General features: G+C 36.1%; 1 protein-coding gene across 1 annotated transcript in view; it reads right to left on the bottom strand.

Annotated features, from left to right (window-relative positions):
* Window positions 1–1,586: 1,586 nt before the first annotated feature.
* Window positions 1,587–25,508, bottom strand: part of WBP4 (WW domain binding protein 4) — a 32,719-nt gene continuing 8,797 nt past the window's right edge. The window contains exons 6-10 of the mRNA XM_007186777.3: window positions 25,059–25,105; window positions 24,512–24,587; window positions 22,554–22,759; window positions 18,747–18,910; window positions 1,587–3,912 (exon numbers count right to left, since the gene is read on the bottom strand). Of these exons, the coding sequence (XP_007186839.1) occupies window positions 3,702–3,912; window positions 18,747–18,910; window positions 22,554–22,759; window positions 24,512–24,587; window positions 25,059–25,105 (704 nt within the window). The 3' untranslated portion in view covers window positions 1,587–3,701. The remainder of the gene's footprint in view (window positions 3,913–18,746; window positions 18,911–22,553; window positions 22,760–24,511; window positions 24,588–25,058; window positions 25,106–25,508) is intronic.

Below are 25,508 nucleotides of genomic sequence, written 5' to 3'. Positions count from 1 at the left end.
TAGGGATAACGTTAAATCTGTAGATTGCTTTGGGTAGTATGTCCATTTTAACAATATTAATTCTTCCCATTCAAGAGCATGGGATATTTTTCCATTTCTTAAATCACCTTCCATTTCCTTTATTAATGTTTTATAGTTCTCAGCTTGTAAGTCTTTCACCTCCTTGGTCAGGTTTATTCCTAAGTATTTTCCTTTTTTTTTTTTGATGTGATTTTAAAAGGGATTTTTTTTTTACTTTCCCTTTCTGAATTTCATTGTTAGTATAAAGAAATGCAACCGATTTAACAGTTTTATATTGATAGACCCTAAGGTGTTTTCAAATTGCTTATTTAGAAGTAATATTAATTAGCCTTATACCTGTCATTTCTAACATGTGTGAGAGTACCTATAATAAATTTCTGGAAGCGGAATTACCCAGTTAATAGATATGTGCTTTTAAATTTTGATATTTTGAAAACTTTCTCATTAGAGGTTGTATCCATGTGTACTGTTCTACAAATGTACATGTTGGATATGGCATGGTAAAAGTAGGTGTGGCCACAAGAGACAAGAATGAGGCTTGGGAGGAGGAAGTTTATTATACTCACAGATCTCAGACAGGAGGTGATCATGTGCCACTCAGGGCTACAGGGGAAACACCAGATTTGGCAGAAGATGGGAGCAAGGGGAAAGTCTAGGCCAATGTCTTTATCAGAGTTTGTTTGGAAGAGGCGAGGTAGGGCAGAGTAAACAGTTTAGGATTGGCGAGCCTGAACAATTCAAGTGGGCTTTGGGCTACAGAAGTGGCCTCTAGTTGCCTGGTAGCTGGCCCTGGGATGATTTTAGGGCAGAGGGAATAATTGATTGGTGTGTGAGAATTAGATAAGGAGGTGGTTGGGGCCACAGACTTGGAATTGGCTGGTTTGTATGTGAAAGATGTGCTCCCGGGCAAGCCCTTTGTTCTAAGGGCTAACCTTGGGAGAAGCAGTCTCTCAGCCTGCAAACTTTTTAAGATGTAAAAACATAATAAAATACAGAAAAATTTAAAAGATAAATGCATATACTTTAACAGTGTACAAGATCACCTATTTTCTCACAACTTCACCAACATTAACAAATTGATGTTTGGTAATCTGGTGAAAAATGACATCCAGTTGTAGTTTTGAGTCATCTGTATTTCTTTTTTTTGCTCTTTTCCTTCTATTTTCTCATTCATTCACTAAAAAATATTAACTGCTTACAATATGCCATGGACTTATGATGTGGGCACCCTCAGAAAGCTTACATTTTAAGAAACGTATAGGGCCCATTAGAGAGAAAACTACACAACTTTAGAGAGACATAAACTGACTAACTGAAAGGACAATGTTGATAGATGAGAAGAATCGATGTCAAAAACAATTATGGCAGTTATTACCAACTCAGTAGGTGTGGTATGGGATCACAGAGCTTTTGGTGGCAACTTGAAATAATGAATAGATATGAACATTTTTAACCAGAAAGGTACTATGAGGGTATCTGCTTCGCCAGATGTTAAAACATACTATGAAAACACAATAATGAAACCAGTGTGGTGCTGGTACAATAACAGACAACCAGAAACAAACTCTAGTTTATGTACGCGTGAGCAAGTACCATACTATTTTAATTATTACAGTTTTTCAATACTTACAAATCTGGTTGTTTCCCCCAGTACAGTTTTCAGAATTTATAAAAATTGCATTAAAAAACAAAAACTACTTTTGACTGTTTGGATTATGCTTCTTTGAATACGATTTCATCCAGAAAGCAGAACTCATAGATCCAGGTGTCATAAGGGTTATCCACATATACCCACAATATTAACATGCTTAGTGAAAAAAAACAAAAACAAAACAAAACAAAACAAAACCCCACAGTGGCCATGGGGGAGGGGTCAGAGATTACTGGGACTTTTTTTTAAACACTTATTTCTCTACTGTTTAGATTTTTTTATATATAATAAAAATACAGTGACTTGATAATCTCCTAACAACTATACAAAAAGAAATACAGGCAAAACAATATAATAGAAAGGTAATGGTAGACATGATATCAAATATTTAACTTCTGCAAAAATCCAGTAATTGAAGCTGGTATATTCTCTACTTATTCTTTCAAAGCAAATAGAAAAGTATTATTTTTCATGATTTGATTTACTAAAATTTTTGTGTTTGTCAAGAGTCTTTTCTGAGCAATCCTTAAAACCAGTTTCAGTTTAAGGTGAATTGCCTTTAAACTTCTGAGAATACTGCCTTGTTACAAAGGTAAAGGAGATAATTTAAAGAATGCATCAAAGAGAAACACTTTACATAATGAGGTGTGGTTTTAAAAATGTCCTCAAATTTGTTTATTTTGTATGAGCTAAATATGTGGGTAAAATATAGCAGTACTCCATTTATATCTTATTTTCTTTTCCAATTGAGGAGAGTCAAGCACCAAAATGCACTGCTTATTAGCTAGATGACAAATGGGCTTGGAGAATGTAAAATACTTCTCTATAACACTATACATTCATGAAATAGCCAAGTAAGTATACTGAACAAATATAAAGACAAGTCTCCAAATACTATCTATCTCAGCAATGCTAAGTTGACGCTGATCAGTATTAGAAGAAAAAAAATAACAATATTTAATTTACTCTTTCATAAAGTTTTTAATAAGCTATAATTTTCTTACATGTACACTAGTAACCTTAAAAAGACAAATACTACCAAATGTTAACTACTGTACAATTTATAAAAAATATAATTTTAAGAATTTGGAATAATAAAGGGAAGGTACCTACTTCAAATGGATTAAATAAGAAAATGCCACTTTTTAAGAAATTTCACCAGGAAATGGGAAATTTCCACTTTGTCTAAAGGAACACCAAAACCTTTTACTGAAGTCAGAGACCTTGCTATTTTTGTTCAAGACTTCATCTACACAGTTTCAAATAAACCCTAAAAAATATTTTCCAGTACATATAAGGCCGCTACACAGAGTACATGACGGGAAAAAAGGACTCCGTCAGAATGAGAAGTCGTGAAGAACAGAGGTATGTCTTGCTCACCTTTACATCTCCAGTGCCTAGCACAGTGCCTGGCTCACGGTGAAAATGCTTAAGCAGTGGTTGTTGCTTTGCACTGAACCAGGCAGATGATACACCCTTCTACCTCTGGTTCGATTTTCGTTCCATATTAAGCACGACCTGAGCTGCAGTCCTGGTTCTTGGCCCTTGACGTTAAACTGAATAAAGTAAGCCCATATGCATACACTTTCTAAATCAGTTCTTCTGACAGGATCCTCAGGACTGACTCATCACGGGCTGTGAATCTTCTCTTATGTGGTCTAATTATTATTTCTTGGATAATGTCCACATGCAAAAGTAATGCATTTTCAGTGCAGTACAAGTATGTTCATATGAGTAAGAATGGAATAGAGGCCTTTCTTGTCCATGTTTTAAATAACAGATACATAGCATCTTATGACATAATTAGCAACTTTTAGACACTGAACATAATACACTGTATTACAATGCGATGTGGTAGGCTTCCATTTTAGGAACAAAAATCAATTTCACATGAAAAAAGATTTATTTTACATTTAGAATAAGTCTAAATTTTTAGCATTTAAGTACTGTAAAATAAACAGAGAGGAGCGTTTAAGATGTATAGTCTCCATTCTGTCCAAAAAGCCCATACAAGAAGCTTTTTTTACAGTTATTGATCATCACCTCGTTGCCTTAAATTTCTAGATTTTCCATTTTCAATTCTTCTCTTTTTGAAGACTGGGGCCACTCCATCTGCCACGACTCCAAGAGAAGTGACTGTTTTTTCTTTAAAAACCACTTTGGGTTCCCCACCAACATCAGCCTCTGAAGTTGATACATATTCATTTTCAGTGCTTGGAAGTTCCAAATCTACCTCCTCACTGGAACAGAAAGTAAAAATAGAACCATTATTTGACAGAGTAAGATAAACTTTCACCTAATGTGTGAGCCCACCAAAGCCTCAAGGTCATCTTCCTAATGATAATAATAGAAGTTAGAAGCTGGTTATTTTGGAGTGGGAAACTATTTTAAAATACTGATTTTATAATATTATTTAAGATATTGAGCACCTGTTTATGGACACATGAGGAAAACTCCCATCTATTCTTTTGTTCCTGTTGGGTGTATCACTGAAGGAAATGCTTGTACTTATGATTAGCAGTATAAGTTACACAGGTGGATAAATGAGAAGTATCTTTGGAAATGGATTTTGCCGTGGACTGACAAGGACTCTGGAGGTTTACACAGCACAAGACGAAAACCATGGAATCTCAATGTTCTGGTGTAGCAGACTCCGTGAGACTGTTTGCCTAGCACCTCTTTTCTAGCACTAGCCCTTCAACTATCCACTTGGTTAGTATGAATAATCAGACGACTAGTCCAGAGCTCAGTACCTAATTAATATGAACCTATCATAGTACCCTACCGTCTACATAGTCAACTGGTTTGTGAAAGAGCAAGTAAGTCACACCATACCCATCAGTCCCGCCCATGAGCTTTTTGAACATGGACCAGAAAGACCATTATGTTTAATGCTCTAGTGGCCAAGAATATAAAACCTGTTGGGAACCATAGATCCTCCTACTTAGAGAAAGGAGTTCTGCAGAGATAGAGAATGAGGCTGGCATGCAAAGAGAAGCAGGATGGGAGATGGAGAATCCTGCCAGTGTTTCAGGCCTGGTTCCAATCATTCGTGAGGCCCAATTCCTACCCCTCCTACAACTTGCAGGTAGAACCTTTCTGGGAATCTTTGAACTAATAACCTCTTTTTTTAATTTAAGGTAACTCAAGTTTCTATCACTTGAAACCAAAAGATTACCTGCTCAGCATGAAAGGAAGAGTGATGACAATAGAGAAAAGGGAATAAAAAGTAAAGGTATGAGTTAAATGTTAGAAGTCCCAGATATTAAGAGTTGAGAAACCCCATCTAAGAAGAGTGAAGATTAGTACAGATCTATACTCCTCAATCTCAGAAGAACCCAGGTAATGTAGTCATTCATCTTGATTCTTGGAAATAAAGGGAGAAAACCCTTTCCTGGAGGCCAGGAGAAGTTTGAAAGGTTATGGTAGATCTACAGTAGTAGTTAACTCTAATAACAGCAGCTATAGTGAATGTCTACTATAAACCAGACAATGCACTAGGCACTTGGAATAGAAATATTCTCTTTTTATTTGGGGTCTTCTAGTTAGTGTCTTTTTTAGCACTAGAACTCCTTTTAACTTTTTTTCCCTTTTGGGAACCACCTCTTCTCCCTTCTGAGTTTTGAGCTTAATTCAGTTCATGTCCAGTCAGAATTCACAGTGGTTAGCTCAGGAATAGGAACTGGGTATGTGATGAAAGCTAAGCAGGACCACTTTTGGAACTCACAAAGCAGCACCTCTTTTTTGCTGGGATCTCTAACTGTAAGTATGATATAAGCCTAAAGCTTTGCTACCAAGTGGGGAGAGCCTGTGAGAAAGGCAGTCAAGTCAGAGGAAAGCAGAGACAAAAGTCAGAGACATTCACTGATTTCTCATCAACTACGGCTCTTGACAACTGCAGTTTAGAGATAACATGATTTTTATGTGTTTGCTTAGAATTTAAATTTAATGTATGCTATTCACTTCAATTATCTTAAAAGTACATGATAACAAATTTGCTTCCCTCTCACACAGACCATGTAGAAAGGTCTATGGTGGTAGAATTGAGAGATCTTTTTATGTTCCATCCTATATATACATGGGTAAAAAAACAGGTTTAAAAGAGGTCTCTAAGCATTGTAATAATTTTTAAAAATGTAACAATAGTTAGGAAATTTGCTAGGATTGCAAAAAACAAAACAAAGGAGAATATAAGTATAAAGAATATAAGAACAAAGAAAATTTCAAATCAGTAATGGATAGTTCAAAACTAGAAAAACCAAAACCAAAAACTATTCTATATAATATAAAACTTGAGGAAGAAGCTATCTTAGTAGATCATGATGTTATATAACATTTCCTCAAAATCTGATGAGGGGATGCAAGAAATAGGAATTCTCACTGGAACAGGTCTTAAATCTGATTTGTTTTGAATAGAGATGCCTTCCAAACTTTATTGTATTAAAAATATGTCAAATGCCATTTTTGTTTGCTTTTCCTACTTCCCTATTTTCCCTTAAATTGCCAACAATGGTGCTTTCCAAGAAGGCTAGTAGCCCCTGAAGTTGATGGGGTATTCATTCTTGGCTTTGTATTTTTATGTTTTTACAGGAGTGGAAACTGAGGCTTAGAGAGAAGTTAAATAACTTGGTCAACTAAACTGTTATGGTAGTAATATTACTTGGATTAAAACCCAGGCCTGTGTTGATCTAAAACCTATATTCTTCCCCCTAGACCACTCTGCTTCTGGGTGAAACTAAGAAATTCCATTAGCCAAGCAGAGAAAGATTTGAGTAATGAAGAACAATAGGGTTTGGTCGCTGGAAAAATGAATCTCTGTCCAAGAAAATCCATGAGAGACTCATTTAATTTCACAATCTTGGTGTTTTTGTGTTGTATTTTGATAAAGTGATCAAGTCATAGTATTACTTCTTAAGTGGGATTACGGGGAGAGATCAAATAGAAAAAGAGTCCATTTTTGAAATCATGGTCCTAGGGAATTCCTAAGTGGAAGCTAACAGAAGTGGCAGTGAAGTAGGATATACACCCTTGTGACATAATCAGAGGAAAAGAAATTTGTATTTGAAAGAAAAGAGTCTGCAAATAAAATATCTTACAGAGAATATACCTTCTTTTCAAATAACTTTAGAACAGTTATAAAAAATAATTACATAAACACTTCCTCAAAACCATGGTCATTTCCAAATTCAAAATGTAAAAATTGTAAAGGTTATAATACCTGAACACAATGTAATAAAGGTGGAAAAAAACCCAAAAAACTTCCACCTATGTAGAGATTGAAAAATAAGTCCTTTTGGAAAACCACCAAGTCAAAAGAGTAAGCAAAAACACAATATTAACTTGTTCCAAAAACAATGAAATCAAGGAATCATCACCCAAAGTTTATGTGATATATGGACAGAATTATATTCAGGGACAATACAGCTTTGACTATTTTCATTAAGAAATAAGAACAGACCCCTTCCTCACCTCCTGTCAATAGTCTTAAGTGTTCATCTGAAGAAAGAACAAACACAAAGAAACTTAAGAAAAGTCAGGGGAAGAAAATTACAAAAGTAGAAATTAAGAAACAGAAACTCCATTAATAAATGGATATGTAATAAAATACACAGTTAAAAATAAGAGCTGATTCATTAAGGAAAAACAAATTTAAAAAGCCTTTAGTGGAGACCCCAATCTTCATTCCCACAAAATGATCAACAATTAGATAGCTATCCATGAAGAAAAACAGCTCTAGGAGAGCTCCGGAGTCCATTTAAGAAATTTAAGCAACACAGTGGAACAAAATACCATGAGAATAATTGCAAAAGAAGATAAGAAAGACAACTTCACTTTGCCTGCATCATCCCATCCCCCGAGCTGACACCACTCAGAGACAAGAGGAAACCTCCCAGTTGGAAAGAGTTCCCCTCAACATGAAAAGAAGAGTGGGTGGGTGACCAGCTGATGCAGCCTTTTGGGCCACTGCACGAAGGTCCTGCTCAGGTTTCACTCCACCCACAACGGCGAAGGTGAGACCTACAGAGACTGCTAGGAACGAGGACAAAAATCAGGGACTACCAAGAACAGCGATGCAGTGGCAGTGATTGATTGCAGTTCACAGTGACCTGCTCTACAGACAGACAAAGCAGCTTTTGCCACTGAAGAAAGAACCAACAGACATCACAGCTGCTGCAGATGCCCTGCAGATTTCACCAGGTACTGTGCCGCAGAGCTGTTAGCTTTCACTTATGTCAGCTGCCTCAGTCCCTTTGCCCTTGCCACTGCCAGAGCCCGGGAACCACACTGCAGTCAGCTCAGGCCTCCGTGCAAGATGGCAGCCTAGACTCCCATGGCTGACCCCACTGCCCTTTGCATGCTTGGGGCTAGCCCCACCAGCTCTGCACTTTCATGGTGCTGCCCTGACACCCATCACCAGCCTCTACTGCAGTGCTTACCCTCAGGGGGAGATTGTGCAGCCATGGGAAAGCACCCCGACAGCCAGAGTCCCTGAAGCTGTCAGTGAACATGTAGTTGACTCTGGCCCTTGCTGCCTGCCTGGCCCCTACTACTGTGTGTCTGCAACTGGCCCCGACCACTACATACACAGGCATCTGTAGCTGGCCCCGCAGCCAAGTGTGTGCTCACCACCAGAGCCGGCCACCACCACTGCCAGTCCTGGTCTCTAGCTGCTGGACCTGGAAGTGCTGCTGAGGACCCCAACAGTCCTTGCAGCCACTGTGGAACCCCTGCAGTGTTTGCCAAGAACCACACAGTTGTTGGACTCTAGTGACCTGAGCTAAAGCGATAACCACCCCCCCGCCCCAGACCCACTGCTGCCACATGCCCCCTTGGCTCCTGGTACCACCAGACCTGCTCCAGTGTGCCCCACCTGCAGGTGGGAGTTTTCCCATACTGACATTAGTCTATAAAGTCTACAAGAGGTTATTCCTTTTTCAAATGTGTAGACACCTACACAAGGCTGCTAGGTTCACCAAGAATCGGGGAAAAATGTCTCTACCAAAGGAATACAGTAAACCTCCAGTAACTAGCCCAAAGAAATTGAGACCAGGAACTATCCAACAAAGAATTCAAAAAAACTGTTCTACAGATGCACTGAGAACTACAAGAGAATACAGGCAAACGATTTAATGATATCAGGAAAACAACAGAAGAACAAAATGAGAAATTCAACAAAGAGATAAAAAACATAAGAAAGAACCAAACAAATTCTGGAGCTGAATAGTACAATGACTGAACTGTAGCATTCAATAGAGAGCTTCAACAACAGACTAGACCAAGCAGAAAAATCAGTGAGTTTGAAGACAGATCATTTGAAATTCTGTAGTCAGAGGAGTTTTAAAAAAGAGTGAAAAGGATGAAGAAACCCTATGGGACTTTTGGGACACAATCAAGAGAAATAATGTATGCATCCTTGGAGTCTCAGAAGATGAAGAGAGGGAAAAAGGGGCAGAAAGATTATTTAAAGAAATAATGGCTGAAGGAATTCCCTGGTGCATCAGTGGTTAGGAATCTGTGCTTTCACTACCGAGGGCACAGGTTCAATACCTGATTGGGGAACTAAGATCCTGCAAGCCACATGGTGTGGCCAAAAAAGAAAAAAAGAAACAATGGCTGAAAACTTGCAAAATGTGGGGAGAGATTTGTGGGTCCAAGTTGAAGTTAGTAGGTCACCTCAAAATTTCAATCCAAAAAGATCTTTTCCAAGACACATTTTACTAAACCTGTCTAAAATCAAAGAATTTTAAAAGCAGCAAGAAAAAAGAATTTCTCTCATACAAGGGAATTTCATAAGGCTATCAGCAGATATTTCAGTGGAGACCAGGATGATATATTCAAAGTGCTGGAAAAAAAAAAAAAAAGCTAACCAAAAATACTTTACCAAACTAAACTGTCCTTCAGAAATGAAGATAAAGACTTTCCCCAAAAAAACAAAAAAAAACCGCTGAGGGTATTCATCATCACTAAAAGTGCCTTATAAGAAACGCTGAAAGGTTGTTAATTACCAACATGAAAACACACAAAACAATGGTAAAGGTAAGCACAGAGTCAGATACAAAACAGTTTAATAATGTAATATGGTGGTGTGTTAACTATTTAACTCTAGTATAAAGGTTAGAAGACAAAGGTATTAAAAATAACTATAGCTAAAACAATTTGTTAATGTATACACAATATATAAAGATGTAAATTGTGACATCAAAATAATACTGTAAATCAACTACGCTTCAATAAAACATTAATGGAGGGGCAAGTGAAAAGGTACTTTTTGTATTCAACCAAAGTTGTTATTAGCATAAAATAGACTGTCATATATATATGATCTTTCATATAAGCAGCATGGTAATTACAAAGCAAAAACCTAAAATAGATTCACAAAAGATAAAGAGAAGGAAATAAAAGCATACCACTATGGAAACTCATCAATTCAAAAAGGAAGGCAGCAAGAGAGAAAAAAAGGAAAAAGGGAACTACAAAACTGCCAAAAACCAATAAGATGGCATTAGTAAGTCCTTAAGTATATTAATCTAAATGTAAATAGATTTAATTCTCCAATCAAAAGGCACAGAGTGGTGATGGATAAAAACACAAGAACCAACTATATGCTGCCTACTAGAGACTCACTTCAGTTTTAAAGACACACATAAGCTCAAAGTTAAGGAATGGAAAAAAATATTCCATGCAAACAGAAACCAAAAGAGGGCAGGGGTAACTATTATTTATATAAGACAAAATAAACGTTAAGCCTAAAATGGTAACAAGAGACAAAGAAAGTCATTATATAATGATAAGGGGGTCAATTCATCAAGAAGATGTAACAACCTTAAATATATATGTGCCCAACACTGAAGTATATTAAGCAAAAACTAACAGGTATGAAGGAAGAAATAGACAACAACACAGTAACAGCAGAAGCCTTAAATAAACCACTTTCAACAATGGATACATCATCCAGAGAGAAAATCAACACGGAAACATCGGACTTGAACAATACTTTAAACCAAATGGACCTTACAAACATATAGAGAACATTCCGTCCAACAGCAGCAGAATACACATTCTTTTCAAGCACACACAGAACATTCTCCAGGACAGATCACATAATAGGTCACAAAATAAATCTTGGCAAATTTGAGAAGACTGAAATCATACCAGGTATTTTTTTCTGACCAAAATGGTAAAAAACCAGAAATCAGTAACAGGAGGAAAGATGGAAAATTCACAAATATATGGAAGTTAACACACTCCTGAACAGTTAATGGGACAAAAAAGAAATCAAAGGAACTCAAAAAATATCTTCAAACAAATGAAAATGGAAACACAATATACCAAATCCTACAGGATGCTGCAAAAGCAATTCAAAGAGGAAAGTTTATACTGATAAATGCCTACATTAAGAAATGCCTACATTAAGAAAGAGATAGATCTAAAAAAAACAACCTAACTTTACACCTCAAGGAACTAGAAGAACAAACTAAGCCCAAGGTAGCAGAAGGAAGGAAATAACAAAGATCAGAGCAGAAATAAATGAAATAGAGACAAGAATAGGAAAGATAAGAAACCTAAAAGCTGGTTTATTGAATAGAAAAACAAATTTGACAAACTTTTACCTAGACTAAGAAAAAAAGAGAAGACTCAAATTCAGAAATGAAAGAGGAAACATTAAACTGATACCACAGAAATAAAAAGGATTGAAAGAGACTACTATGAACAATTATATACCAACAAATTGGATAACCTAGAAGAAATGAATACATTCCTAGAAACATACAACCTACCAAATGAATTGTGATAAACAGAAAATCTGAACAGATCAGTAACAAGGAAGGATACTGAACCAATAATTAAAAACCTCCCAACACAAAAAAGGCCAGGACCAGATGGTTTCACTGGAGAATTCTATAAAACATTTAAAGAATAATTAATATCAATCCTCCTCAGACTCTTCCAAAAAACAGAAAAGAAGAGAATATTCCCAAACTCATTACAGGAGGCTGGCATTACCCTGATACCCAAGCCAGATAAGGACACTACAAGGAAAGAAAACTATAGACCAATATCCTCAATAAATATAGATGCAAAAATTCTCAACAAAATATTAGCAAACTGAATTGAACAGCACGTTAAAAGGATCATACACCATGATCAAGTGAGATTTATCCCTGAGATGTAAGGACAGATGGTTCAACATTTGCAAATCAATTGATATTGATTGAAACTGAAAGATAAACATCTTATCATCTCAACAGATGCAGAAAACACATTTGACAAAATACAACATCATTTCATGATAAAAATACTCAACCAATTGGGAATAGAAGGAACATCACAAAGGCCATATATGACAAATCTACAGCCAATATCATACTCAATGGTGAAAGACTGAAAGCCTTCTCTCTGTGATCGGAAACAGGACAAGGGTGCCCACTCTTGCCACTCCTATTCAACATAGTATTGGAAGTCCTAGCCAGATCAATCAGGCAAGAAAAAAAAAGGCATCCAAATTGGAAAGGAAGTAAAATTATCTCTCTTTGTAGATAAGATGATCTTATATAGAGAAAACCCTAAAGACTCCCCCTGCCCCCCTCCCCCTCCAGCAAACTTGGAACTACTCAATAAATTCAGTAAATTTGCAGGATACAAAATAAAAATACAGGAAATTCCCTGGAAGTCCAGTGGTTAAGACTCTGCGCTTCCACTGCAGGTGGCACAGGTTCGATCCCAGGTCAGGGAATTAAGATCCTGCAAGCTGCACAGCGTGGCCAAAAAAACCCAAATCAAAATACAGAAATCAGTTGCATTTGCATACACTAACAACAAAACATTTGAAAAAGAAAAAAGAAAACAATCCCATTCACAATGCATCATAAATGATAAAACACTTAGTGATAAATTTAACTGAGGTGGTGAAAGGTCTGTATACTGATAACTACAAGACACTGAAGGAAATTGAAGACACAAAGATATCCTGTGTTTATGGATCAGATCAATTAATATTGTTGTAATGTCCATACTACTCAAAGCCATCTGTAGATTCAATGCAATCCTGATCAAAATTCCAATGGTATTTTTCTCAGAAATAGAAAAACAATCCTATAATTTTTATAGGAACCACAAAAGACCCCAAACAGTCAAAGCAATCCTGAGAAAGAAGACCAAAGCTGGAGGCATCACACTTCCTGATTTCAAACTATACTACAAATCTTCAGTAATCAAAACAGTATGATACTCTCATAAAAACAGAAACATAGACCAATAGAAAAGAATTGAGAGCCCAGAAATAAACCCTCACATATAGGGTCAACTAACATTTGACAAAGGGGCCAAGACTATTCAATAGGGAATATATATTCTTTTCAATAACTGGTGTTGGAAAAATTGGGTAACCACATGCAGAAGAATGACACTGGACCCCTATCTTACATCACTCACAGAAATTAACCCAAAGTTTATTAAAGACTTAAACATAAGAAATGAAACTGTAAAACTGCCAGAAGAAAACATAAAAAAAAGAGCTCTACCTGACACTTGTCTTGGCAATGATTTTTTGGATATGACACCAAAAGCATGGTCAACAAAAACAAAAATCAACAAGTGGGACTACATCAAACTAAAAGCTCTGGGCAGCAGAAGAAATAATCAACAAAATGAAAAGGAAACATACAGAATGGAAGAAAATATTTGCAAATCATATATTTGCTAAAGGGTTAATATTCAAAATATATGAAAAACTCATAACCCAATTACAAAATAACCCCAAAGAATCCAATTAAAAAATGGGCAGAGAAACTGAATAGACATTTTCTGAAGAAGACATACAAATGGCCGAAAGGTACATGAAAAGATGCTTGACATCACTAATTGACAGAGAAATGTGAATCAAAACTGCAATATCACCTCATACCTGTTAGAATGGCTAGTATTAAAAAGACAAGAGATAACAAGTGTTGGTAAGGATGTGGAGAAAAGAGATACCTTCAGCACTGTTGGTAGAAATGTAAATTGGTACAGACACTATGGAAAACAGTATGGAGGTTCCTGATATTAAAAACAGGACTACCATATGATCCAAGATTCCCACCTCTGCATATACATCCAAAGGATATACAAACGGATCTTGAAGAGATACCTGCACCCCCATGTTCACTACAGCATTATTCACAATAGCCAAGATATGGATAAAGACGACGTGGTATATACATACAGTGGAATATTATTTAGCTATGAGAAAGAAGGAAATCTACCATCTGTGACAACATGGATGGACCTTGACAGCACTGTGCTAAGTGAAATAAGACAGAGAAAGACAAATACTATATGATATCATTTATATGTGAAATCTAAGAAATCCAAACTTACAGAAACAAGAGTACAGAGGTGGTTACCAGGTCTGAGGAATACGGGATATGGGGAGATAGGGCAAAAGGTACAAATTTCCAGTTATAAGACTATTTGGGGGAATCTAATTTATAGGATGGTGATTACAGTAACCATACTGTATTACATACCTTAAAGCTGCTAAGAGACTAGGTCTTAAATGTCCTCACCACAAAAAAAACCAACCAACCAACCAAACAGAAACATGGTAATTCAGTGTGACATGGAGGTGTTAGCTAACACTATTGTGGTAGTCATTTTGCAACATGTCAGTCAAATCAACACACTGCACACTTTACTTATTTATTTATTTTGGCCGCACCGTGCGGCTTGTGGGATTTTAGTTCCCCGACCAGGGATTGAACCCAGGCCCTCGGCAATGAGAGTATGGAGTCCTAACCACTGGACCACCATGGAATTCCTATGCACACTTTAAACTTACGTGTTATATGTAAATTATAGTATCTTAACTAATTTCTTAATTAAAGAAAAAAATTCTTTAACAAATATCATCCCAAAAGAATAAAAAAGTTTACAATGTGAAAGGATTTAAAAATAATTGAAAAATTTAAACATACAGGAAGTTTAATGTATTATCATATGTTTTAAATTTTAAGCCCTTGATGAAACACAGATTTTAGGGGAAAATATGAATTACTGAAACTGACTAGCTGAAGCTACTTCCTACCCCTGCCCCCCTAACACCAGCTGCAGCATGTAACAGTGACTGAGTGCTTAGGTGTTCTAGGTACCAAGTATGAACACAGTGATAAATGTGTTAACTTGTTTTTTTCTAATTTATTCCTCACAATAAATTAGAAATTAGGCAGGAACTATTATTATCCCATTTTACAGATGAAGAAATTGAGGCTCATGTAGATTAGGCAACTTGCCTAATGTCACATAGATAGTATCCAAGAGACTGAAAAAGTTATCAAAGATTACCTCCCCCTAGAACTCCAGGACCAGAAGATTTTACTAGTGATTTTTTAAAAAACTTTTTAATCCCAGGGAAACTATTAACTATTTTAGAACATTAAAGAAATGGAAAGCTACCTAATCCATTTTATTTAGCATAAGTCAGATACAAAAATCTCATAAAATTATCATACATTTAACAAACAAAAACAAAACTAAACCATAGACCACCATTTCCCAATCAGTTTAACACATCAGAGCTATGGCTGCTGAAATTCACCAAAATCTATTTCTGATAATAATCCTTGAACAATCCAGAAATAAAGCACACTTCCTTAACATAATAAAGATTATCTATCTTAAGCCAATAGTCAATATAATCCTCAATATAAATTTTAGAGACATTTCTATTGATATCAGCAACAAAACACATGTGTAGAAATGCCCACTCCCCTTATTATTATATAACATTGGGCTTTAAAATGTAACTAAAATAAATAGGACATGAAATAAATAGGAAGTAGTATCAACAGAAAAAAATCAAAAAATATTTGCAGACAAGTTTCTACATGGAAAACCCAAGACTCAGAGTAAGTCTTAAAAATAATAATCAGCAACATAATTGGACACATAGGCTTTTTCACACCATAATTACTGGTTTACAAAATAATGGAAAAAATGGACTAAATCTGCAATTAAAAATAGCAAAATATGTAAAAATTTATTCATGTACTTAATAAACATGTACTAAGCACCTATTATGTTCCAGTCACTGTTTTTAGTCCTGGGCTTACAGAAATGAATCAAGTAGACTAAGTGGCTACTTAGCTTACATTCAAGAAATGCAAGCATGAGACTTACACAGAGGCAGCTACAAAAGCCAGAGAGAGAATCCTACAAAATGACTTGAGTAAAAAGAGGCATGTACAACATTTTTTGATGAAACTATGAAATATTGAAAACACATCAATTTTTGCCAAATTCAACAAGTATAATTTATTTGTAATATTTATATAAATATTATACTTGTTGAACACTTGCAAATGATTTAATTAACATGGAAAAAATGGGAAGAGACTACTTAAGAAAATTTGGAAAAAAAAATACAGGGATACACCACCAGATATCAGAACATACCATATAAAAGGATATATAGTTAAATCATAATTATTAAGGCTTTATGGTACTGTCACAAAGATAGATGGACCAATGGAGCAGAATAGGTAGCCAGAAACAAACTGGTAAATTTGAGAATTAAACACAAGATAAAAAAAAAAAAAATGCCACTTAAAAATGGGGAAGAATGGTACTGGCAAAATCGGTTTGACAGGTAAGATAAAAAATTACTTTACAATCTCATCTCAGGACTTCCCTGGTGGTCCAGTGGTTGAGAATCCATCTTACAATGCAGGGGACACCGGTTTGACCCCTGGTCAGGGAACTAAGATCCCACATGCCGAGGGGCAACTAAGCCCACGTGCCGCAACTGCTGAGCCTGCGTGCCACGACTACTGAGCCCGCATGCTCTGGAGCCCATGTGCCACAACTAGGGAAAAGCCCGCACACCACAACTAGAGAAAAGCCCACGCACCGCAATGAAGAGCCCATGTGCCACAACTGAGACCCGATGCAGCCAAAGAATAAATAAATATTAAAAAAAAACTCATTTCATACAATGTATCAAAATTATTAAAGATGGATTAAATAACTACATAAAAGATGGATTAAATAATTACATAAAAATGTGGGCTTCCCTGGTGACACAGTGGTTAAGAATCTGCCTGCCAATGCAGGGGACACGGGTTCGATCCCTGGTCAGGGAAGATCCCACATGCTGTGGAGCAACTAAGCCTGTGCGCCACAACTACTGAGCCTGTGCTCTAGAGCCCGCAAGCCACAACTACTGAGCCCGAGTGCCACAACTACTGACACCTGCGCGCCTAGAGCCTGTGATCGCAGCAAGAGAAGCCACAGCAATGAGAAGCCCGTGCACAGCAACGAAGACCCGATACAGCCAAAAATAAATAAATAAATTTAAAAAATAATAATAATTACATAAAAAAGAAGTAAGACCACACAAACCAGGAGGAGATACAAGTATAAACTTGACTTTTGGATGAAAAAGGGTAGTATCAATAAAACAGATCACAAAGGAAAAGAAAAGATATCAGACTAAACATTACAAAGTTCTACATATCTAAAACCATCATAAGCACAATTAAAAGTCAAACTACAAATGTGGAAAATCCACCATAACTACTACTAATAAATGGTTAGCTTCTGTACTACATAAGGATCTTATGCAAGTAAGGAAAGACTAATACTTCAATAGAAAAATTTGCAAAGACTATGAACAGACAATTCACAGAAGAGTAAATACAAAACACTGATAAATACAGGTATATGAAAAAAATGTTTCAACCTCACCAGTAAATCTACTTAGGAAGTCAGACACAATCCATCACATATTAAACTGGCTGATGTTAAGAATAATGGCTTTACAGTAAACTTATCACATGGAAAACAAAATACTCAAATTTTAAGAAATCTCAACTTCGAAGTACAGGAGATATTGGTATAGGAAGACCATCCTATTGTAAGTCACTTAAGAAATCACTTAGGGGCTGCAGTAATCAATGCAGTCTATTATTTCTGCAACTTCAATATACACAATCAATATACTTACGGTCCCTGGCACTATGTAGCATTAAATACACATTTCCTAATATTTCATTAAGTAAAATAAAAGCTGAATATTTAATAAAAACATTTTAATAGTTCAAAGCTATATTATGGTACAGTATCACTAAGGAATCAATTCTTATTAGAACAGTATATAAAGCTGTCCAAAACTTGTATTACTCCGTCTTCTGAAAAAACATGACCTTTTCATTAAAGTACAGTTTTTTGGTTTGTTTTTTTTGGCTGCCTGCACGGTATGCGGGATCTTAGTTCCTTGACCAGGGATCAAACCCAGGCTCCCAGCAGCGGAAGCACAGAGTCCTAACCACTGAACCGCCAAGGAAGTCCCCTAAAGTACAGTTTTAACAATGAATAATTTCACTATAAAAGTATGCATGGAACAGTTATATTACATTACCATTTCAAAGCATTAATGTTTGGAGAAAAACTGCTTAATTCATATAAATACTTTTTTCCCACCTGAAGATATTTTTTAAGCATTTAAGAAACACCAATGTGTGAAGCTGGGGGTGACATTTTCCTTTCATTGTGTAAATGATCCTAAGACAATAGCTGATATGAACACATAAGCTAATAATGTAAACCAGGTAACATCTCTACCATGATCTTGTTTAGTTGATAAAACTGCCATTTTTTGAATAAAAACTTAAAAACTTAGCTAAGTGTCATAAGCCATTTTCAATACAGTAACAAAACAAGAGCTTTTTTCTTGCCTTTAGATAGATCCCATGAAGCATGTACTGCATATGCAGGTATTTGTTTCTCTGATAGAATAACGATGGTTGAGTGTGATAACGCACATGTGTGTATGGTATGTTAGTGTGGGAATGTGTGGTCAATAGAAATGTCATGTCTCAGTAAGAATTAAAACAATCATTAGTTTACTTTAAAAAAATAAACCTTAGCTTACATTTTAAAATATTTAATTAGAAAAAACAAAACCATTCTAGAAATAAAGGAAATGAGCTACACTTTTAATGAGCACCTTATTCCTGAAATTAGGTACTGCAATTTATGGAAGTAATGGGACGTAAAATACCTGTAATAACAGTGGCATTAAGTTTCATGTACTTACTGGGACTCAACCTCTTGTTTAATTTCTTGCCATTCTCCATATGGGTTTGATTTTTTATGAGCTTTGGGTTTTTCTTCATTTGGACCTGATGAATTCTTCCCTTGGGTATTTTTTTCTTTCTGTGTTTCTGGTTCAGTTCCTTTATCACTATTTTTATTTTTTTCCTGAAATGTCAAAGTTAAGAAATAACAAACTTCAAGCAAAACTGCCAGGACCAAAAATTTCTTTAACGTAGTCTTGGTATTGATTTATAAATAATACATTAACTCAATAGTTCAAATTAGCACGTAACACAACAAACGTACATAAAAGAACTTCTTTAATGCTTGATTAGGTTTTTCATTAAGTCTAAAATGCTAACACATCATGGCCAAGGCTGTTTTTTAAAATAATATAACATGATCCTATTAACGTTCTACCCCCCTCAGAGACATACACTGGCCTTTTTATCCTCTCTTCTCCACTTTACTGCTTCTCTCCTTACTTACATGTCCAACAGTGACCTCCCTTTATACTGTGCCCCTTTTGAATTTAATGCCATGTCACTGGACCCTTCTATACCCATTATCTATTTAAAGAACTCCCTCAACAAATTAGTGTTAACCAAAATCCATCTTCATGTTGAGGACACTGCCAAAACCTCACTGGCCTATACAACTGGTAATGATGTGAAATTAGAAAAAGACACACCCCTGAGGTAGAAGTAGTTCCCAAGGAACCCCTGGAGAGGGCTGGTGCTTTTACGGTGCTTTTATCATCTGGGATAACAAAGCCCCATGGCCTGGTTTAGCATGTGGACCATGCATTAGATTTCAGTCTCTTCGTAAACTGCACAACCATGGGTGGCAGTCCTGGAACCCTGTTTTGTTTGCAATTCTTTGAATGGATGTTAACTCATTCCCTTATGCTGTTGATATCATAGAGGTAGGAGACAGCATCAGCTTTCTCTTAGACAACCTGACTGCTTCCAGGCCATGACATTTTTAAAGTAAGACATTTTTACTGAGGTCATGCAATAAATGCCTCCTCCTCTGAGGCTCATATCACCTTCTGTATAGTTCTCTTCCATTCTCCCTCTCATGATCTAATGACCTCTGGCCACTACTCCATATATATATTTTTTTAACGTTCACACTTAATTGTATGTATGTTTTTTCCTTTATTTATTTATTTACTTTTTGGCCATGTGGCATGTGGGATCTCAGTTCCCCAACCAGGGACTGAACCCACGCCCCTGCACTGGAAGCGCAGAGTCTTAACCACTGGACCGCCAGGGAAGTCCCCATTTCTCCATATCAAGTGATGACTCTGGCAACTCTGTATGTTCTCTCTGTTCAAATTCTTGTTGTCCACACTGTAAAGCAACTATACTCTAAAAAAAACGAAACAAAACAAAAAACCAAAACTCTTGTCATCCCAGAGCTTAAAAATTCCCTACCCTCAGTTTTGTGACCCACAAGACCAATGACTTTGGCCTTCACTATATTTCAGCTGCCTAATAAGATATTTTCCTCATATGTAGCACCTGGTACATAGGTAATATTCAAATATTAGATCCTCACACTTATGTTCCTTTTAATTTGAATGAGGTCATCACTCAAAAATGACCCACTTACAAAATCTTAAACTCCAAAAGCCCATCCTCTGACCACAATGTTATTCTTTTGGCTTTCTGGCTCGCTTACTTCTACAATACCTCCTATCCAACATCATTACCATCTCTACTACCTTAATTTCCTGTGTTCTGAGTTCGTTAGTCTCATCTAGACTTTACATTCTTCATTATCAGGCCCCAGGCCACAGAGAATCACGTTATAAACATTCTTTTGCTAGCACCCTTAAATATTTTTGTCCCTATGCCTGTCTATTGCGTAGGACCTAAAAATCTCCAACACAAATCTATCCAACCATTAGTTTGTCAAGTGTTACAAAAAAAAATCACACAACCATACAAACTGATGAGATTTCAGAATTTATGACATCCAATTTCAGCAGAGACTTTAACACTGCTTAGTAATGTGTCTCCAGTTATTTCTTCTCCTGGTCCCCTTAGTGATTATTCAAAATACATATTCAGCTCCACAGGGCTGAATTAATAATTTTATATTCATATCATGGAATACTATCCATCCATTATTTTAGTACATGAAGACTTAACGATGTCTTTGTGACAGATTAAATTGGAAAGTGATAATAAAACCTTATTACAGTATGACTCCATACCTTGTTTAAAGCAATGTACGAGTCTGAATAGAAAATTATAGACCAATAACATCAAGGTATTATACTGATTTCTCTGGGAAGCGGCAGGATTATAGTTTGTCCTTTTTTGTTTATCTGTATTTTGTAATATTTTGTTTGCTTGAAGTTAATAATATCTGTCCCACGTTGGATGCTGGGTTACCTAAATTTCACTATAAACGTGAGATATCTACTACACAAGAGCTTTGCTGCTGCTCTTCTCATTTCATACAATGTATCAAAATTATTAAAGATACATTCCTCACCCTAAATTCCACCAAGATTTATGGGGTAGGTTAAGAAGTTGCAGGCAATGACAAGACCCTAGGTAAGGCTGGAAGTGCCCTCTCTCCAGCATCCTGGATATTCCTTCACCTCTCAGGCCAGTACTCAACCATGGATCAATGCTATGTATCTTGTCTGCTCTGGCACCCAGGCTCCTGAGTGTTCCTGGAAAGGTCACAAAAGCAGGACTAGCAATACTATTAACACTATTAAAATGTCTGTTTTACTTTCCCACCATGGTTGGGCACTTAGCACCACCACCTGTCAATCCTCTTACTTAGTTCATTTCTTCTCCCACCCTGGCTCAGTGATTATTTTAGACTGTTAATGTTGTCAAGCTCCCCAAAGCTTCTCACTCTCAGCAAGCAATCTTGATTTCTTTATACATGAGTAAGTTGAGGCTAAAAGGCAGGACTCTTCTTTCCTGACAGCAAATCATCCATAGTCATACGTTACAGAAAATGAAAACCTTACCTTCTTACAGAAAATGAGTTTATTCCTTGTTCAGGACCAACCTATCCACTCACCCGTGTTGGTATTCCCTTTCTACCTCCTTTGGAGCCCCTCTTAAGGAAAACATCACCACCACAAATCTCTCACAATTAAAAGTCAGCATGTAGACACCGTCTTATCATCTAATTTCTACTTTTCATTTCATATCCAAACCACATATACACTGTGAACCACTTTTCATCCTCCTGTAATCTGAGTTTTCCCACCTAAAACTCTGGTATAACTGCTAGAAGGATATCAAGGACTTCCTTACTGCAAAATTCAATGGACATTTTTCCTTTTCTAGACCTAGTTAATCCCTGATGTTCTCTACTCCTTTGGCTTCTGGGATACTGAATTCTTCTGCTTCTCAGCATACCTTCCTAATCATTCTTTCCTCATTCTGCCTTGTGGGCTCCTCTTTCTCTCCTGCACTTAAATGTTTAACGTTCCCCAAGGTCATTTTCCTAGGTTACTTCATCCATTCTGAGACTTAAATTACTACCAGTATGTTGATGATACTCAAATTAACATTTCTAGCCTAGACATTCATACTTGCGTGTTCAGACAGCTCTCTGAATGTTACAGAGGCATTTCATACTTAGGAGGTCTAAAAATGAATTTATTATATTGTTATCAAATAGATATCAATAAATGATACAACCATTTATCCGGGTGCCAAAATGCATCTCTTGGTTTTATTTCTATCTTCTACCAGAAAGCTGAAGAAAGTCTGTAGATCTTTTCATAAATTAACAAACTGTTGTAAAGAGTAAATCAAGAACTTACCTTAAACTTTATTTTCAGCTTTTGCGCTTCTGTAGAGACCTCTCCTTTTTTTCCTCCCTTTTCTGCTTCTTGTTCCCCATCAGAAGCACTATGTGAATCTGATGGTTTGGACTCTTCTAGGGTGCCAAGTGACTTTTCATTGACTTTACTAGAAAGCAGATCGCCAGAGTGTGGAATGAAATCATCAGGTTTTTCCCATCTGGATTCTATTCAACACATTTTAATAGTCATGTTATTTAGTTACCAATTCTCTTTAGAAGTAATTCCCAATATAATGTTTCCTGTCACTTACAGTATATTAAGTGACAACACTGCATCTGTTTCACACCATCACTTGATCAAGAAGATAATAAATAAGAGATCCCAAAGGTCTTGCTATTATCTTTCAGAAATTAAATTCAAGCAATCTGGATACACTAGGTGTATAAACTACAGCCCCAATGGAAAGAGACCTAAGAACTGGTAATACTTTCGGAGGACTCAAAATTTAACCAACACCAGTTTCAGGAAACATCGTAATGGGCACACGTAAGATTTCCTGAAATTTATTTATCACAAAATTTCCCTGGGATCTTCATAAAGTGGAATAATATGGCGAAGATCTGAATGAATATAATTTGTCATTTTATAATAAGGGGAAAAAAAAAAAATCTCAGTTGAACTCTACTGCCACCCAGTGGTTTGTTGGGCTTTTAGTAAAATGATAGCAGTTCTAATTATCTGCAGTTATTCTCTATTTTTAGTTTAATAAAAGGGACAGGGATTCTCAAATTTATTGTTCAACTGGGAAAGTTTTAAGAGTAAAGGGGGCTCTATTACTAATCACATTGATCCAGACATAAACTGAAATCGTTGAGGGAAAATCAGTATGTATAGTCCCTTATTAATTACAGGGTTCTTTCCAGCACTAATGAAAAAAATTACTTTTTCCTTGTCTCTATTTCACACAAGTAATAAAAGAACTTACAAGAAATAATTGGTTAAGCATCTAATATGTACCAGGCACTGTTTGGGGAACTTTAGAGACACATGACTATCATGAACTCACAGAGTACAGGATCAGCTCTACTTAAGAGCAAATATAGGCTCAGTGACTTACCCACAATCATAGAGCTGGTAAGGGAAGCTGTGCGTTGAGCTCACTCAGATCTAACTCTATAGTTATATTATATGTTATTTTATCTTTATAAGGATTCAGTACATCAAGTTTACTGAGGTAGAAGCATTGTCATCATTAGGCAGGCTGGGTATCTACTTGGAGGTCAAAAGGGCCTTTTCCTCCTAAAAGACTTAATGCTATGTAGCAGTCTTTGGAAAGCAGGAATTAAAAAACAAACAAACAAACAAAGCTCAAAGTTACACCAATACTATAGCTATTTTGGTAAATTTAATTGCAGAAGAAACCAACTATAATTACTGGAAAGACTAGTTTCATGAAATTAGATAAAATCTTAATTTGAAAAACTCAGATAATAATTAGGTAACAATAATTATGCATGTTTTCTAAATATTTATATAACTGAAAATTATTAAATTAGTAAAAGTGAAAATTAGACAGTCTTAGCCACTGCTAAAATAGCTTCAGTTCTGCTTTTTAAAATAGGAGAAGGCAAGTTGAATGAAGTGATCTTCCAAGGTAATGATTATATTTCTAAAATAATCATGATAAAAACCAATGATGGTAGAGAAAGTAAAAATGATTTTCAAAGTAAAAAAATTTGTGAATGCAGTATCACTTGAGAATAACAACACACGGCTCAGTATATTATAGAAATCTTTTTGCTTTTCCATTGTATTAATGTTTTTAAATTATAAAAAATACATACTTGCTACAGAAATATGTTTATCACTATACTAAAATTCTCAAGTTCAGACAATTCATCAGGAGGCTAATAAGCAGTGTGAGGTGTGAGGTACAATTTTAGACAGCTTAAGAGATAAACAAAGGTAATACTTACCCCCTGTTTCTGTATTATAATAATAGGTATAGCCATTTTCACTTAAACCTTCTACCCAAACGGTCTTCACTGCCGTCTAATGGGAGGAAAAAAACCAGCATAAACTGAAGATGTGGTTATATATTAGATAACTAAGGCATAGTCAGCCAACCTTTCCTTTCCTCTTGACACCTGGCAATTAGGGGTGGTGGTACTGATCATGGCCAGGAAGCTTAATTTGTGTTAATCATGAGCCACCTTTCAGGGAGGGAATGCCTCGCCTCTGAAAGCCAGAAACAGTTCTTTGCAGACTGACAGGGACATGTAAATGGCAACTGACTGCAAACCAACTAATAATATTTGCCCTGTGTGGACTTTTAGGGTAGACATCAGTTTTCTACCTCCATCCACCCTTTTAACAAAAGGACTATAGAAAGAACGGAACAAAGGGGGTTGGGGGGACAGGGAGGCTTATCTGGAAGTTAATTTGCTTAATCAACCCTACAAAAATCCCAGAAGCCAACCACTTACAAGAATTTTAAAAAGACTATTAATGTGCTTCAGTTACCTTTTTTAAGTTTCCTTGAAATCCTTCAGGTTTCTCCCACTGAGATGCTTAAAGCAAAATATATTGCATTTGTAAAATCTTCCCAAAAAAATTTAATTTGGCAAAAAATTACAAGATATTCAACATGAACAAAATGCTACGTGTCTACAGTTTAAAACATAATTGAAAAATAAAAAGAAACAACATACATCCCAGTAGTACTGTGAAGAATACATGTGAATGCAATGTAACCAAGAAGGAAGGACAGAACGAAGGATAAGAAGTTACTGGTACTTCACAAGAATTATTAGAGCTAGGTAGGGGTTCTCTTAAAGATTTCTTGGAATTCAGGCTTGATAAATTTTGACATCTTGGGGCAGGGGAGAGTGAGAGATGGGATGAATGACTCCAAAGAGGAATAAGATGAAGAATGCAGGAATTAAAAACAAATATTGCTGAGAGCAAGAGTAT

The sequence above is a fragment of the Balaenoptera acutorostrata genome, chromosome 18 (genome assembly GCF_949987535.1).
Source record: "Balaenoptera acutorostrata chromosome 18, mBalAcu1.1, whole genome shotgun sequence".
Taxonomy (NCBI): Eukaryota; Metazoa; Chordata; class Mammalia; order Artiodactyla; family Balaenopteridae; genus Balaenoptera; species Balaenoptera acutorostrata.
Note: the sequence above shows the minus strand (reverse complement) of the source record. Positions and strands in the feature narration are given on the sequence as shown.